The following is a 12,207-nucleotide window of genomic DNA, read 5'->3' as shown; positions in this document are numbered from 1 at the left end:
GAAATGGAATATAAAACCCTGAATCCACCATCTGATCCACAGCCGCACCAAGATTTTATAGGGTCTTCTCTGAGTCAAACCACATCCTTCGACCAAGTTTCGTGGGAACCTATCCTGCAGTTCTGCTCAATCCTACTAAACAAAATAGCCAAACAAATGTACAGGAGTGAAAACATGACCTCCTTGGCCGGGGAATGAAACGCAAAGACAAAAAAAGCTTTAGTATTTAAGGGTGATTTGCGTTGGCGTGGCTTTCATACACTTGTCTGTCTATTCGTGAGATTACACTTCATCACATTCGCTATAATGTAAATGCTTGCAGCTTTGTCTGGGATAATGCTTATGTGCTGCATGTTTGGAATAAGGGATTAAAAGGAAAAAGCCTGTTCACATGTAATGTAAATGGGCTATAAAACGTCTGGCCTGCCCCGACATACACTTCTGTCTGATAGCCTGCAGAAAGAGAAGGTAACAGATGGACGTCTTCAAAGTTAGATTACTGGGGAGAATGATGACAAAGAGAAAGTGATCAACTATTGCACATGTGGCTACGGGTACGAAGATAACTGCCTGCAGAGGGGAGCCTTTGGTGTAATTGCCATAGTCGAAGATTTTCTGGTAAATAACAGGTTGCCTTTCATCCAGTCTGCTCGAGCAACAGCTTGCAGACATTCATGGGGGGGGGGGGGGGGGGGGGGGGGGGACGTTGCGAGGCACGATGGGGCCGCAGCCAAAAGGCACAACAGGCAGGGCTTGCACAGAGAACTGCCAACTCTTTTGCATTTGTTCTGAAGTTATGGGAGCTTTTGAAACCCTATAATGACGCCTTGAGCCGGGCTATGCTTTGTTTATGCACAGCAGGGACTCAGTGGAAATGAGCAGAGGCTGCCTTTTAAGGCTCACACAAAAGACCTGCACTTGCCAACATTGCATTTCTTCATATTTTTGACTTGCATGTTCTGATCGGAACAAAGGAAGTGCTGTTTAACGTGTACTCCACGTCGTTAGCTGCATAAGGAGATCGTTCTCTTGCACAGAAGGAGACAGTGGCCAGTTGATGTGAAGCCCTCAGGCCATGTGGGTTACATGCATCATATGTGCACATACTCACACACCTTCTGACACACAAACACTCATAGGAAGAAATTCTGAAGAAAATAGACTCCATTTTAATTACATCGCAGCAATAGCCACAGGGAACCAGTCTGAAACAGGACAATGGAATGTACGCTACAGATAACAATCTACTCCACGTATTCTGACAAGCAGCAATCTCCAGACAGGCACGACAAGGCCGACACTGTGCGGTGCTGACGCAGATTGAAAGAATGTAAAAGATCTTGTTTTCAGACATGAACTTTGAACTTTCACATATTAAGAAACACAGCAGGAGATTGTCCAGATCAGACGTGATCAAAACAATAGAAGCATTTCCCGAAACATTCAGGCGAGGGGAGAAGAACATGGAGGATGTAGGACATGACATATAAACAAATGTTTACAGCACATCGACAATAGCGTCTGCCCTTATCACCAAAAGCTCTACCATACCGCTGAGTTTCTGATTTGACATTTTCGTCTGCAATAGCTGTGAATGTTCTGGACATTTTCCTGCTGTATTCTTACATGAATTCAATGAGACACAAGTTCTGGAAAATGTCCGGAGCCAATGAATCAGACATTTCCCCCCCACACACACACATTTCAGGAACATGTCTGGAGTTCAGTGAATGTCTGAAGGATTCTTCCAGTGATGAATATCTGATCGAGGGTGATAATCAAACACACCAGTATTTTTGAACATATGACAGTTATTCATGTTTGTGTGTGATTTCTCCAAGAAAAGCAACTTATTTGGTCATCAGAACTGGATGTTGTAACATGTCATTGTTTGACTTCAGACACATCTTTGAATGGAGATTTCACAGATTTTAGTTTTTAAACAGAGTTAGTTGTCATCTATGAGTAAAAACAAAAACAGTCAGCTGGGCGACTAATTCTCTAATTTCTCTTAAAGACGTGGCAGTGAACACATGAATGAAAACAAACATGGCTCCATGAATGAATGGTAAACAGGAAGTCCATCCGGCATCTTTTACTCTGGTGTCTCCAGCCTCTCGAGTGCAGACACCAGGTTGTGTGCAACAGTCGTGGATCCTTCATAAAGTTCCTCCACGTCCTCCTCTTGCCTCACATCTTCAGGCCCTTGCTCCTCAGGTCCTCCTCTCGCCTCACATCTTCAGGCCCTTGCTCCTCAGGTCCTCCTCGAGCCTCACATCTTCAGACCCTTGCTCCTCAGGTCCTCCCGGGCTTCTCTGATCTGCTCTTGCAGCTCCGCCGCCGCTTCCTCGCAGTCATTGAACGTGGTCAACCTGTAGCCCACGGTGGCCAGCGAGTAGCAGCCGAACGACACCAGCAGGTAGAGGGGCATCGGCCAGGCCACCTCCCGGTACGTGTGCGACAGGCGCAGGTCCAGCAGGTCGAAGGAGACCACCGCCCAGGCCGCGAGCACCAGCGACACGCCGAGCAGCCACTGGAGGAGCTTCGTCATGATGAGAGCCCGCCGGGAACCGACCTGGAGGAGGGAGGCGGCAGGTATGAGGCGAGGCACTGGATTAGCTTAGCGTTAGCTTAGCGCAGTAGCAGCACCGTGTTAGCTCTGCTGCTACAACACTGGGAGCGGATAAACAGCAGGGCAACGTCACAGTCTCAGTAGATAAACATATTATATCAAATCAATCGATGTTTTATAGATTACTTGGTCAAATCCTCTGATTTAGAAGCCGTAATCCCCCCGAACCCGGCGTGTTTACCTTCTGTCTAAGGACACCTCAGCTCTGCGCACGTCAATGACGCAGTAAACCGCGACGCCTCATGGGAAATGCAGTCGCAGTTATGTCACAGCAGAAAAACTGAATTATTGGTGAGTGTACGTGATCTTTTTTGCATGTTACTTGAAAATTCTTTATTCACAATGATAACTATTTAAAATGTCATACTAACGAGACCATAACATTCATTTTTATACCATTTTACATGTTTTGATCATTTTATATGCAAACCATTAATTCTGAATGTATTTATAACTTTACATTTTCATTGTTATTATTATTAGTACATATGTGACTAGATTATTTACAAGACATCCATGTTTAACTTGTTTATTTAATGCATTCTTAATTGACCTCAGAATAAAAAACATCTTTTGATTATTTTCATATGAAACCCCTTATGATGTATGAATGTATTAATTATTGTTTTCTAACATGTTATTGAATTATTTACAATTCACCCTTTTCATAATTGTTTATTAAATCCTTATTCCATCCATGCTTCCAAAACATATACCGCTTATCTATTTAGAGGATGGTGGGGCGGGGTGGGGGCTGCTGGAGCCAATCCCAGTATAACCGGATGAGAAGCGGGATGCAGCCTGGACAGGTCGCCATTAAAATCATATTAAAGTTTATGTTTCCTGTTGTTTTGTGGTAATTAGCCGCTAGATTTCCCTCGGGATCAATAAAGTATGTATCTATCGTTCCATCTATCTAGAGAAGAGCAAGAAGACAGTGAGGAAGATGAATTGGAGCCACTTCTTCGGTCTCACTTCTCAATAAATCTCAATGTTGTTGCTGACTCTGTTTTTCATGAACACACTGCACTACACTGTTGTCTGATGTATTTACAACACCAGTAGCCTGTCAGCTGAGCAAGAGAAAACGATTTGTTTCCACCAATCTTTAAGAGGCCCCCACATTAGACCTCTAACTGTTTCTCTGTGTCATCCTCTTAATTTAGAGAAACCATTTTGAAAATTACCTCGCCATTAACGCCGGCTGAAAGCTATCTATAAACACTAATGTTTTTCCGAAGCAAGGAATCCAGCAACAGTTTCATTAGGGGCCCCCTGGAGCCGACAGTTGCTGGATCTTTATGTCTCTTTAGGTGCTGTGGTGCATGTCTTTGCACTTGGGGCAGTGAACTGTCCAGGTGCAGAGGGCACAGACCTCTCCAGGGTGAAATCATGAGGGCTTGGACATAAACACCATTCACTTAACTGGGAGGAGGGACATCTTTAGGAGCCACGGAGAGATAAACATCATTCTTTGGGGAAAAATGGAGAGTTATTCTTAGAGCTGTAGTGTTTATGTTCGTCTGCACAAGTGTTAATAGTTCGAGTGATGATCTCTGTGGCTGCAGGAGCGTTGCAACATGTGTTTTCTCTTTATGTAGGAATGGTTTATGTCTATTTGCGGAAAATGTAAATATTTGAATCCTGAAATCAAAATTGATTTTATCTTTGCAGAGTCATTTGAGGTTATTTTATCTTTTGAATGGCTTTGTGATTTTGGTAAAGGGTGGCGAATTAGGCAGCGGACAGGTTGATGCAGCTATGATAATAACTTTTATAACGTTAACTACGTCCATCTTCTACGTTGCATTATAACATTCAGAGAAATACATGTTCAGACCAGCTGTAGATCCCAGTATTTGTTGAACAGAAACCAGGACATATTTTTGGTCAAGTCATTTTCTGTTAGTACTATGAATCTGTGAAATCCTAATGTGTCCATAAAGGAAGGAACACAATGTTAAATTATATTTAAACAAATCACAATAGCCCTTTTCAATCAATCAAATGTTATTTTTATTGCCCATATTCATAAAACATTTGCTCCAGTTAACCTAACCCCAATCTGCGTGTGTTTGGATTTTTGGAGGAAGCATGAATACCTGGAGACACTCCATGCAGACACATGGAGAACATGCCAACTCCACACAGAAAGGCCCCGGCCAAACAGGGATTCAAGCCAAGTACCTTCATGTTGTTGAGATGAGACTATGCCCTACAATCATGTAGTTTATTTTCACTCCCTGAAACAGAAGCTTTAGTTTGGATTATTTTCAGTTGTGGAAAACCTGTCTTGCTGTGAAGCGACAGTGCTAACTTCTATCCTGGAGCTCTATTATTATTCCATTAAATAAAAAGAAACATTTGAAACATAACAGGCTGTTTCTACATTACATTTTGACTTGTCGGAGTAGGAGAAATCCAGGTGCTCCTCATAACATTACGTTAGAACGCTCTGTCCGATTCGAGAGTCGAACTGATTCATTTCAATACTTACACCTTCTCCAGAATCGTCACAACAAAAACCACCTGTACTGATTTTAATACATTTCTATGCAGCTCTGCACTTAATAAGACGTGACGTGATACATATCAGACTGTCAAGGTCAGGCTGCTCCACTGTCTCCATAAAACAAACCAAATCCAGGTGAGCTCACACGTGACACACTGCATCACAAGCTCAGCATGTGTGCCATGGCCTGCCTGTGTTGTATCGGTATGAGCAGTAGTGTGTGTGTGTGTGTGTGTGTGTGTGTGTCTGTGTGTGTGTGAGAAACACTCAGTGGGAACAGGGGAGCTGGCTTTTCTCAGTGCGTCTCCCTGCCAGCACCTGTTCCGTTCCAGTACTCAGGAAACCTGCGCTCCAGCCCGAGAAGGCCTGGCAGACACAACAGAACAGCCTGCGAGCGGGTGGGGTCACTGGAATGGAGAGAATGAGAGGAGCCCACCAGACTGTGAGAGAGAGAGAGTAAAAGAGAAAGAAGGAGGAGGACAGGTTGTGACAAGAAAGGAGGGAATAAGAGAAGAGGTGGGAACAGTTATTTTTCATAAAGAACCATAAAAAAGGGAGAGACTTATCTCCCATTGCCAGTAAAGGAGTTTGCCTTTTGATTTTTTTCCCTTCCTTCCTCAATAATAAGGTTGCTATATTAAGATAAGATAAGATAAAACTTTATTGATCCACACAGCAAGGGAAATTCAATTGTCACAGTAGTAGGCAGGTCAGAATGAGGTAGAAAATAGAGAAAAGAGTTTGTACATAATACACACCCTTCACATCGTGTTTTATTTCAAATTAATATATTATTTAACTTACGTTTGAGCATTTCACATTTTTAAGAATTCAGCCATAAACCTGACAACCATGATAATATTTGGTCACTATGATCTCAAATCGTAATTTGAAATGTTGACACCGCCTTAATCTGTGGTTCATGGTTGAGGGCGAGAGAGAGAGAGAGAGAGAGAGAGAAAGCTGAGAGGACCAGGAATAAAAGACGAAGGGGTGATTGAGTATGTGGACGAAAGAAGAGATGGCAACAGAGAAAAGAGGAGAGGAGGGAGGGGAGCAGAGAGAGGTTTACACAGGGGGGGTGAATTCGAGGGATTTGCAGGTGCAGCTTGAACAACCAATGACCTTAATGGTGTGTTAAATCCAGCTGTTGCTTATCCAGACTTTTCTTCGATCCCCCCCCCCCCCCCCCCCCCCAGCACCTTCCACTGCGTGCAGCACCTCGGTTCCCACAGCACCGAGTCTGCAGAGCGGTGGAGAAGCTCACGAAGGCCGTGTGTGTGTGTGTGTGTGTGTGTGTATGTGTGAGTGATTGACAAAGGCAGAGAGCGATGGCCGAGAGAAGATGCTTCATCCTCGAGTGCAGCGCTGGGAGTGACTGTGTGTGACTCCGGCCAGAGAGCTCAGATAAGAGGCAGAGATAAAACAAGAGAGAAGTGTAATGGACAGTTGCGTTGACTCTTATCTCTCTGGCTTTGTCAATATTAGCCGAGTGGAAAAGTGCAGATAAGAATGTGTGCTACTAAAGAGCTATACGAGATCATTATTGTGTAATATCATAAGCGGGTGAGAGAGGGACAAAGCCAGACACAAGGAGGGAGGGCAGGAGAGAAAGAGAGAGAGAGTGTGTACTGTAAAAACGATGTTGAAAGATAACAATAGAGCTCGGACTCGAAAACAGGAACCCTCTGTTTCCTGAGCCGCAGAACAGAGCTGTGTGTAATGTTGTCATTAGATGTGTGTGTGAGTGTGTGTTTGGGAAAAGGAAAGGGTGACTAAAAGTGCGTCACCGCGTCCCACAGCTTCCAGGATATCGCTGGTGGAAGAGAAAGATTTGATACTCGTCTGAGAGGAATGAGCCTGCAGCACGAGATCTTTCACACTGAGGCTTTGTTTTTGAGAGTCGGGCCTGGAAAAGCACCAGCGTGGAAGTTTACTGGGAGAACCGTGAGGAGTGGTTTCAGGGGATGAAACGACTGCTCGAACATTTGAAGCTTGTCGACCTGAGCTCACCTCGGAGTTATTCAAAAACTAATTTCAGGGAAAAAGGAGAAATTGGAAAATGTAGCCTGTGAGAATTTCCTGGGTTTTCTGAAAATCTCCAAAGTCTAAGGATGAGCGATGAAACAACAGCCTGATTCAACCTCACAACAAGGCACAAATTAAGATTCAGATTAAGATAACGATACATTTATTTGTCCCAAACACATGCACAGACATGCACAGTCACACTCATGCAGGTAGGGAAATTTAACCTCTGCTTTTGACCCATCTGGTGCAGAACACACAGAGCAGTGAGCGACCATGTACGGCGCACGGGGAGCAGATGTTAGGGGAGTAAGGTGTCTTGCTCAGGGGCACTAGACAGGGTAGGAAGAATCCTCTTGGATTTTTGGACAGATCAATCCAGGTTTGTCTTTTTGTTGTTTCTCCGGGGAGTCGACCAGAGGCTTTTCTGCCAATAGTCCAAGTTTCTACCTAGAATGGAACTCAGTAGAGCGCACACCTCCATCAAGGTCCATCAGTCCTCTTAAGGTCATTCAGGATGCGGCCTTTTTTCCAGAACCACGTTAAAATTGAACAGGTTCCCTCTTAGCCTATCCCATCATCTTCTAGCAGGTTTTGTAGTTTCAGTATAACCCTGCAAACAAACGGTGAAGAGGTGAAACCACCCTGCTTGACCGAGGGTAATAAAAAGTTACTGATTAGACCTGACACTCTACAAAGACAATAAACAAGGTGCAAACGTATTCAGGTAAACAATGACGCAGCCAACAAATAGGTGAGGGGTGGCGTCTGGTTGGATCATGCAGGAGGAAGGACCTGAAGAATAAATGTTGAATTAAAGAAGTCAAGTCAAAGTCAGGTCTCAGTGTTGATATTTGCAACTTTGATTTCACTTCTGTGCACGGCAAGTTGCTTTATCACCCATTCAGGAATCAGGGTTTTGTCGGTGTCTCGGAATAACAAACAGATTTTCATTAATCAATTGCACCTCCGAGTCTAAAAGTCATCTGCCCTTTTTAAAATGCTCCCTGTGCTCACATGGACGACTGTGAGTTGTGTTGTGCTTGCGGGATGACTTTGTAAGTTTGGTAAGACGCTCCTCAGACAGGTGAGGTGAGTGCATCAGGGCGGAGGAGTCTGTGGATGATTCTCAGCGGGGGGGTCCCTAAATCCCAGGCAGGGCTCCTGAAGCGTTTGACGTTGACGTGGGTGTGGCTCATGAATATCCTCGAGTTGAGATCATCTCTGGACGGGCGAGCGTCTGTGTGAAATGGCCACGATAACAGTTGCGCGGAGCCCTGCGCTGCTTCAGGGCGAGCTGAATGAAGTCTCGGGCCACTCGACGGGGTCCGGAGGTCGGAGTGTGGTCAAGTGTGACCAGTCTGAACCGTGTGAGAGTAGCACTCGGCTTGCTCTCCGCGCCCCGGAGTACAGACACACACCTGTTCCGTGTGCTGCTGTGACGGCCGCGGTGCAACAGCAGAGGAATGCGCCCCCCCATGCTGTCCTAATGAATCTCATCACACGGCCTCCGTTTGTCCCACTAGTGCTTTGTTCGTTGACCTTTAGGAGACGTCATTACTTATTATCTTCATGGGTTGTGTAATGCTGCCCCCGTAACAGCCCCCCCCCCTCTCATAACCACAGAGCCATAATGTATATGAGTGTGTGTGTGTGTGTGTGTGTATGTGTGTGTGTGTGTGTGTGTGTGTGTGTGTGTGTGTGTGTGTGTGTGTGTGTGTGTGTGTGTCTGATCAAATGCCCCTTGTCAGTGTAACAGGCATTAACAATGGCACGAGCTTGATGATGTCTCCCTCCTCCATCTGTCCCTCCGCTCCTCTCACCCCAGAACACAATGTCCTCTGGCATTAGCATTATTGACAGTGGAACTAATTGGCACACGGTTATGAAAGTTTCCCCGGGGGCCATTTTAAATTGGACTGCACAATTTCCCTCCAACATCTGATAAGCGAGTCCTGGCACACGGGACCCGCGGAGGTATCGATTATAAACATATTAATGTGGGTCAGCGCCGTGTTCTCCGCGAGGGGCGGAAGATGTAGCACCGCGCGTCTAGACTAGAACACACTGACCTCATCCTGTGTGTACATAATGGATGGTAATGGGAGGGGAAGATGGGGAATTCTGTCTCGTGATCTTAACTGCTCACTGCATCATTTTGCTTTGATAGATGTCTGGCACACAGGTCGTATAGGGAGAGGTAGCTACAGAACGGGTTCATTAAATCTGATCACTGGAGCTATAAACAATGACACATTGATTTCAGCGTCCATATTTGCAAACATGAATTGATTCATGTCAGCGATGCAATGAGGGAGCTATGGAGGAGCAGGGACATGCATTAGGAGGCCAAACACGGCAAACTGAACATTGAGTCACATGTAAAATCTCATTAGGTCGACCAGTGGATGCATCACTGGGTCCATACGAGATGTTGCCTTCGGTCGCTCATTATATAGACAACATGCTTTGTCGTTCCACTAGATTAGATTTGGCATTCTGGGGAGGAAGTACAGTGGCCCTGAAGTACAAAGCACAATCAGTCGGCAAAGGAGAGGAGACAACGGCAATTTACAAACCACAACGGCAAGTTAGAAAATGCAACACCACATGAGATAACACGACAAATCACAAAACACAACGGCAAATAAAAACCACAATGTGAAATAAGAAAAAGACCAATAAACCATAAAAAACACTATGGTGACACAACAATAAATCGAAAAAACACAAAGTAGGAATCTTTAGTTTCCATTAGAAGTTCATGCCTTTTGTGTTTTGCACTTCAGGGTCAAGTTGCAGGTTCAGTCAACTAGACACACATCAATATGATTTCAATCTACTAATTAATTTCTTTCCGCTAACAAGCTTCTGTTATAGTATTGTGCTGGATGTCACATATTGTCAGTTGAAAGTGGAGCAACCTTTCCATTCTGTGATTGCAGATCAGTTTTTAGATTGAATTCAGATTCAGTGTCGATTTGTCGGGGCTTTCACGACCACCGGCGCCTTTGAGCTGAAAATGCAAAAAGGTCAAGGACTCAAGGATTATGGATTTGTGGTGGGCGGTGGGTAATACCCTGAAAGCTGATTGTGGCCCCCTCAGACCGGCTGTCATTGACATTTGAATGAAGTTGATTAGGTGAGACCGCTGCTCTGTGGTCCTGTCCGTCTCCGAGTCTACCCTGGACAACAAGCCATATTGTGCCCCCCCCCCCTCCTTGCTCCTCCCACCACGAGACTGCCACTGCTTGACCTTTCAGAAATCTGACCCCCGGGGCTCCTCGCTGCTCCCCCAGGCACCTGCCAACCTTTCACCCCTTCACTGGGCGAGCATCTGGAAGGTGAGGAGGGACAGGCGAGGAGGCCAGGGTGGGCCGTCGGGAAGCACTGACACGGTAACAGAGAGGACCACAGCCCGACAGACTTCACAGGGCTGTTCGGGCTGTTTTTCTCTCGTCATAGATCATATACCACCCCCCCCCCCCCCCCCCCCCCCCCCACACACACACACACACACACACACACACACACTCCATGTGTACATCTGCTGGTATCTGTTGTTGCAGGTCCATACTCGTCTTAAGATATTCCTTTCCTTCACGCGTTCTGTCTTTTATTTCTTTCTCTAACTGTACACACATATCATGATGTATGCACAGCTGGGCCCGACAGAGGCGTCCAGGAAACGTGTGGTTTACGGATCCCCTGTTGACATTCTGATTTGACTTTCCTTTCACTTTCAGAGACCTGGAATTTTAACTGTGCAGGGGTTATTGACTCAGCATGTCTGACCAGGGCTGGAAAACCCATTCAAACACACGCCGCCTCCCTGACTGACTGACTGACTGACTGGATGTGTCACATGCGATGCAGAGCTCGATCAAAAACCCTGGTGTCTGACCACACATGCAGCCGCCCCACACCTGCTCACGGTGCTCCGCACAAAGAACTTTCTATCATTAGTTTCGCTGAAATGCTATTCCACTCCTCGGTTTTATGGAAACAATAATATCCTAGTTGTTAAGTTACAGGCAGAGTGTAAAAACATACAGTATATCTGAAGTTACGCCAGCTTTAAAGTTACACCTCAGGACCGAAAGCTATGTAATACATTTTCGGAAAGAAGGATTTTATAGTTTCGAACCAGCGAATTGTTCCTTTGGGTTCAGGATGAAATCATTCAACAAACGATGGGATGTCCACAGTCTTGGTTTTTTCCCGGTCTTTAAACCTGAACAGTTTCCAGCCTCTCAGGAGCAGTGGAAACCAGGATTCAACACAAAATATCGTCACCTTTTAAGTTAATATGCGAACATGTTAACTTGCAGTTGCATATTTACACATTCAGTACAAAATCCATTCATAGGGAGTCGAGTTTCTGCTACTCGTCAAATGTTAGTGCAACATCCACCCTGTTTTGGATTCGCTTTCATTCTCTGCCAACTCCTGACACAAAGACCTGGCTGCTAAAGGCTCCACTTTAATAACTAGCCATTAAGTGCAGAGCAGGTTGTGTTCATACCTTTACAGCCACCTGCTGCATCATGCACTAAAAAAACATTACTCACTATAAGATCATAAAAGCTGTGGGTGGCAACTGAATCAGGTGATGATTTACAATAGTAATTACCTTAATGTTTTCAAAATAATTAATTATGGTGGCTTTAAAGTGGTATTGTGACATTTTGGAAGTTGTGCTTATTTGCTCTCTTGCCAAAATTTGGTTTAAAAAAAAAAACGACACCACTCCCACCGCTGCTTAGTAAATGTGAAACAGCCAGGAAATAATCAAAACTTTTAATAAGACACACAATATGTAACTCGGGCCACTTGGGGTCTCCCAATGACATCAAACTAGGTTCAAACTAGGTTTGATGTCATTGGGAAGTTTTTGGGGGGATCATGGAAGTTGTTGTCTTCACCATCATTGCCAATGAAAATCAACCTGAGGCAACTGAAGATGCTGAAAATGTTCACGGATGTTTTTAACGTTTTATTCACGTTCAAAGCAAATTGCAAATAAATAATCGTG

At 44.9% G+C, this 12,207-nt stretch overlaps 1 protein-coding gene across 1 annotated transcript; it reads right to left on the bottom strand.

The window, feature by feature from the left end:
* Nucleotides 1-1,146: 1,146 nt before the first annotated feature.
* dpm3 (dolichyl-phosphate mannosyltransferase subunit 3, regulatory) lies at nucleotides 1,147-2,868 on the bottom strand. The gene is made up of 2 exons (XM_062410046.1): nucleotides 2,814-2,868; nucleotides 1,147-2,575 (listed from the first exon to the last, which is right to left on the bottom strand). The coding sequence occupies exon 2, from the start codon at nucleotides 2,549-2,551 to the stop codon at nucleotides 2,273-2,275; it is 279 nt and encodes a 92-aa protein (XP_062266030.1). The 5' UTR covers nucleotides 2,552-2,575; nucleotides 2,814-2,868; the 3' UTR covers nucleotides 1,147-2,272.
* Nucleotides 2,869-12,207: the final 9,339 nt, after the last annotated feature.

The sequence above is a fragment of the Platichthys flesus genome, chromosome 17 (assembly GCF_949316205.1).
Source record: "Platichthys flesus chromosome 17, fPlaFle2.1, whole genome shotgun sequence".
Classification (NCBI taxonomy): Eukaryota; Metazoa; Chordata; class Actinopteri; order Pleuronectiformes; family Pleuronectidae; genus Platichthys; species Platichthys flesus.
The sequence above is the reverse complement of the archived record's forward strand: the minus strand, read 5'-3'. Positions and strand labels throughout refer to the sequence as shown.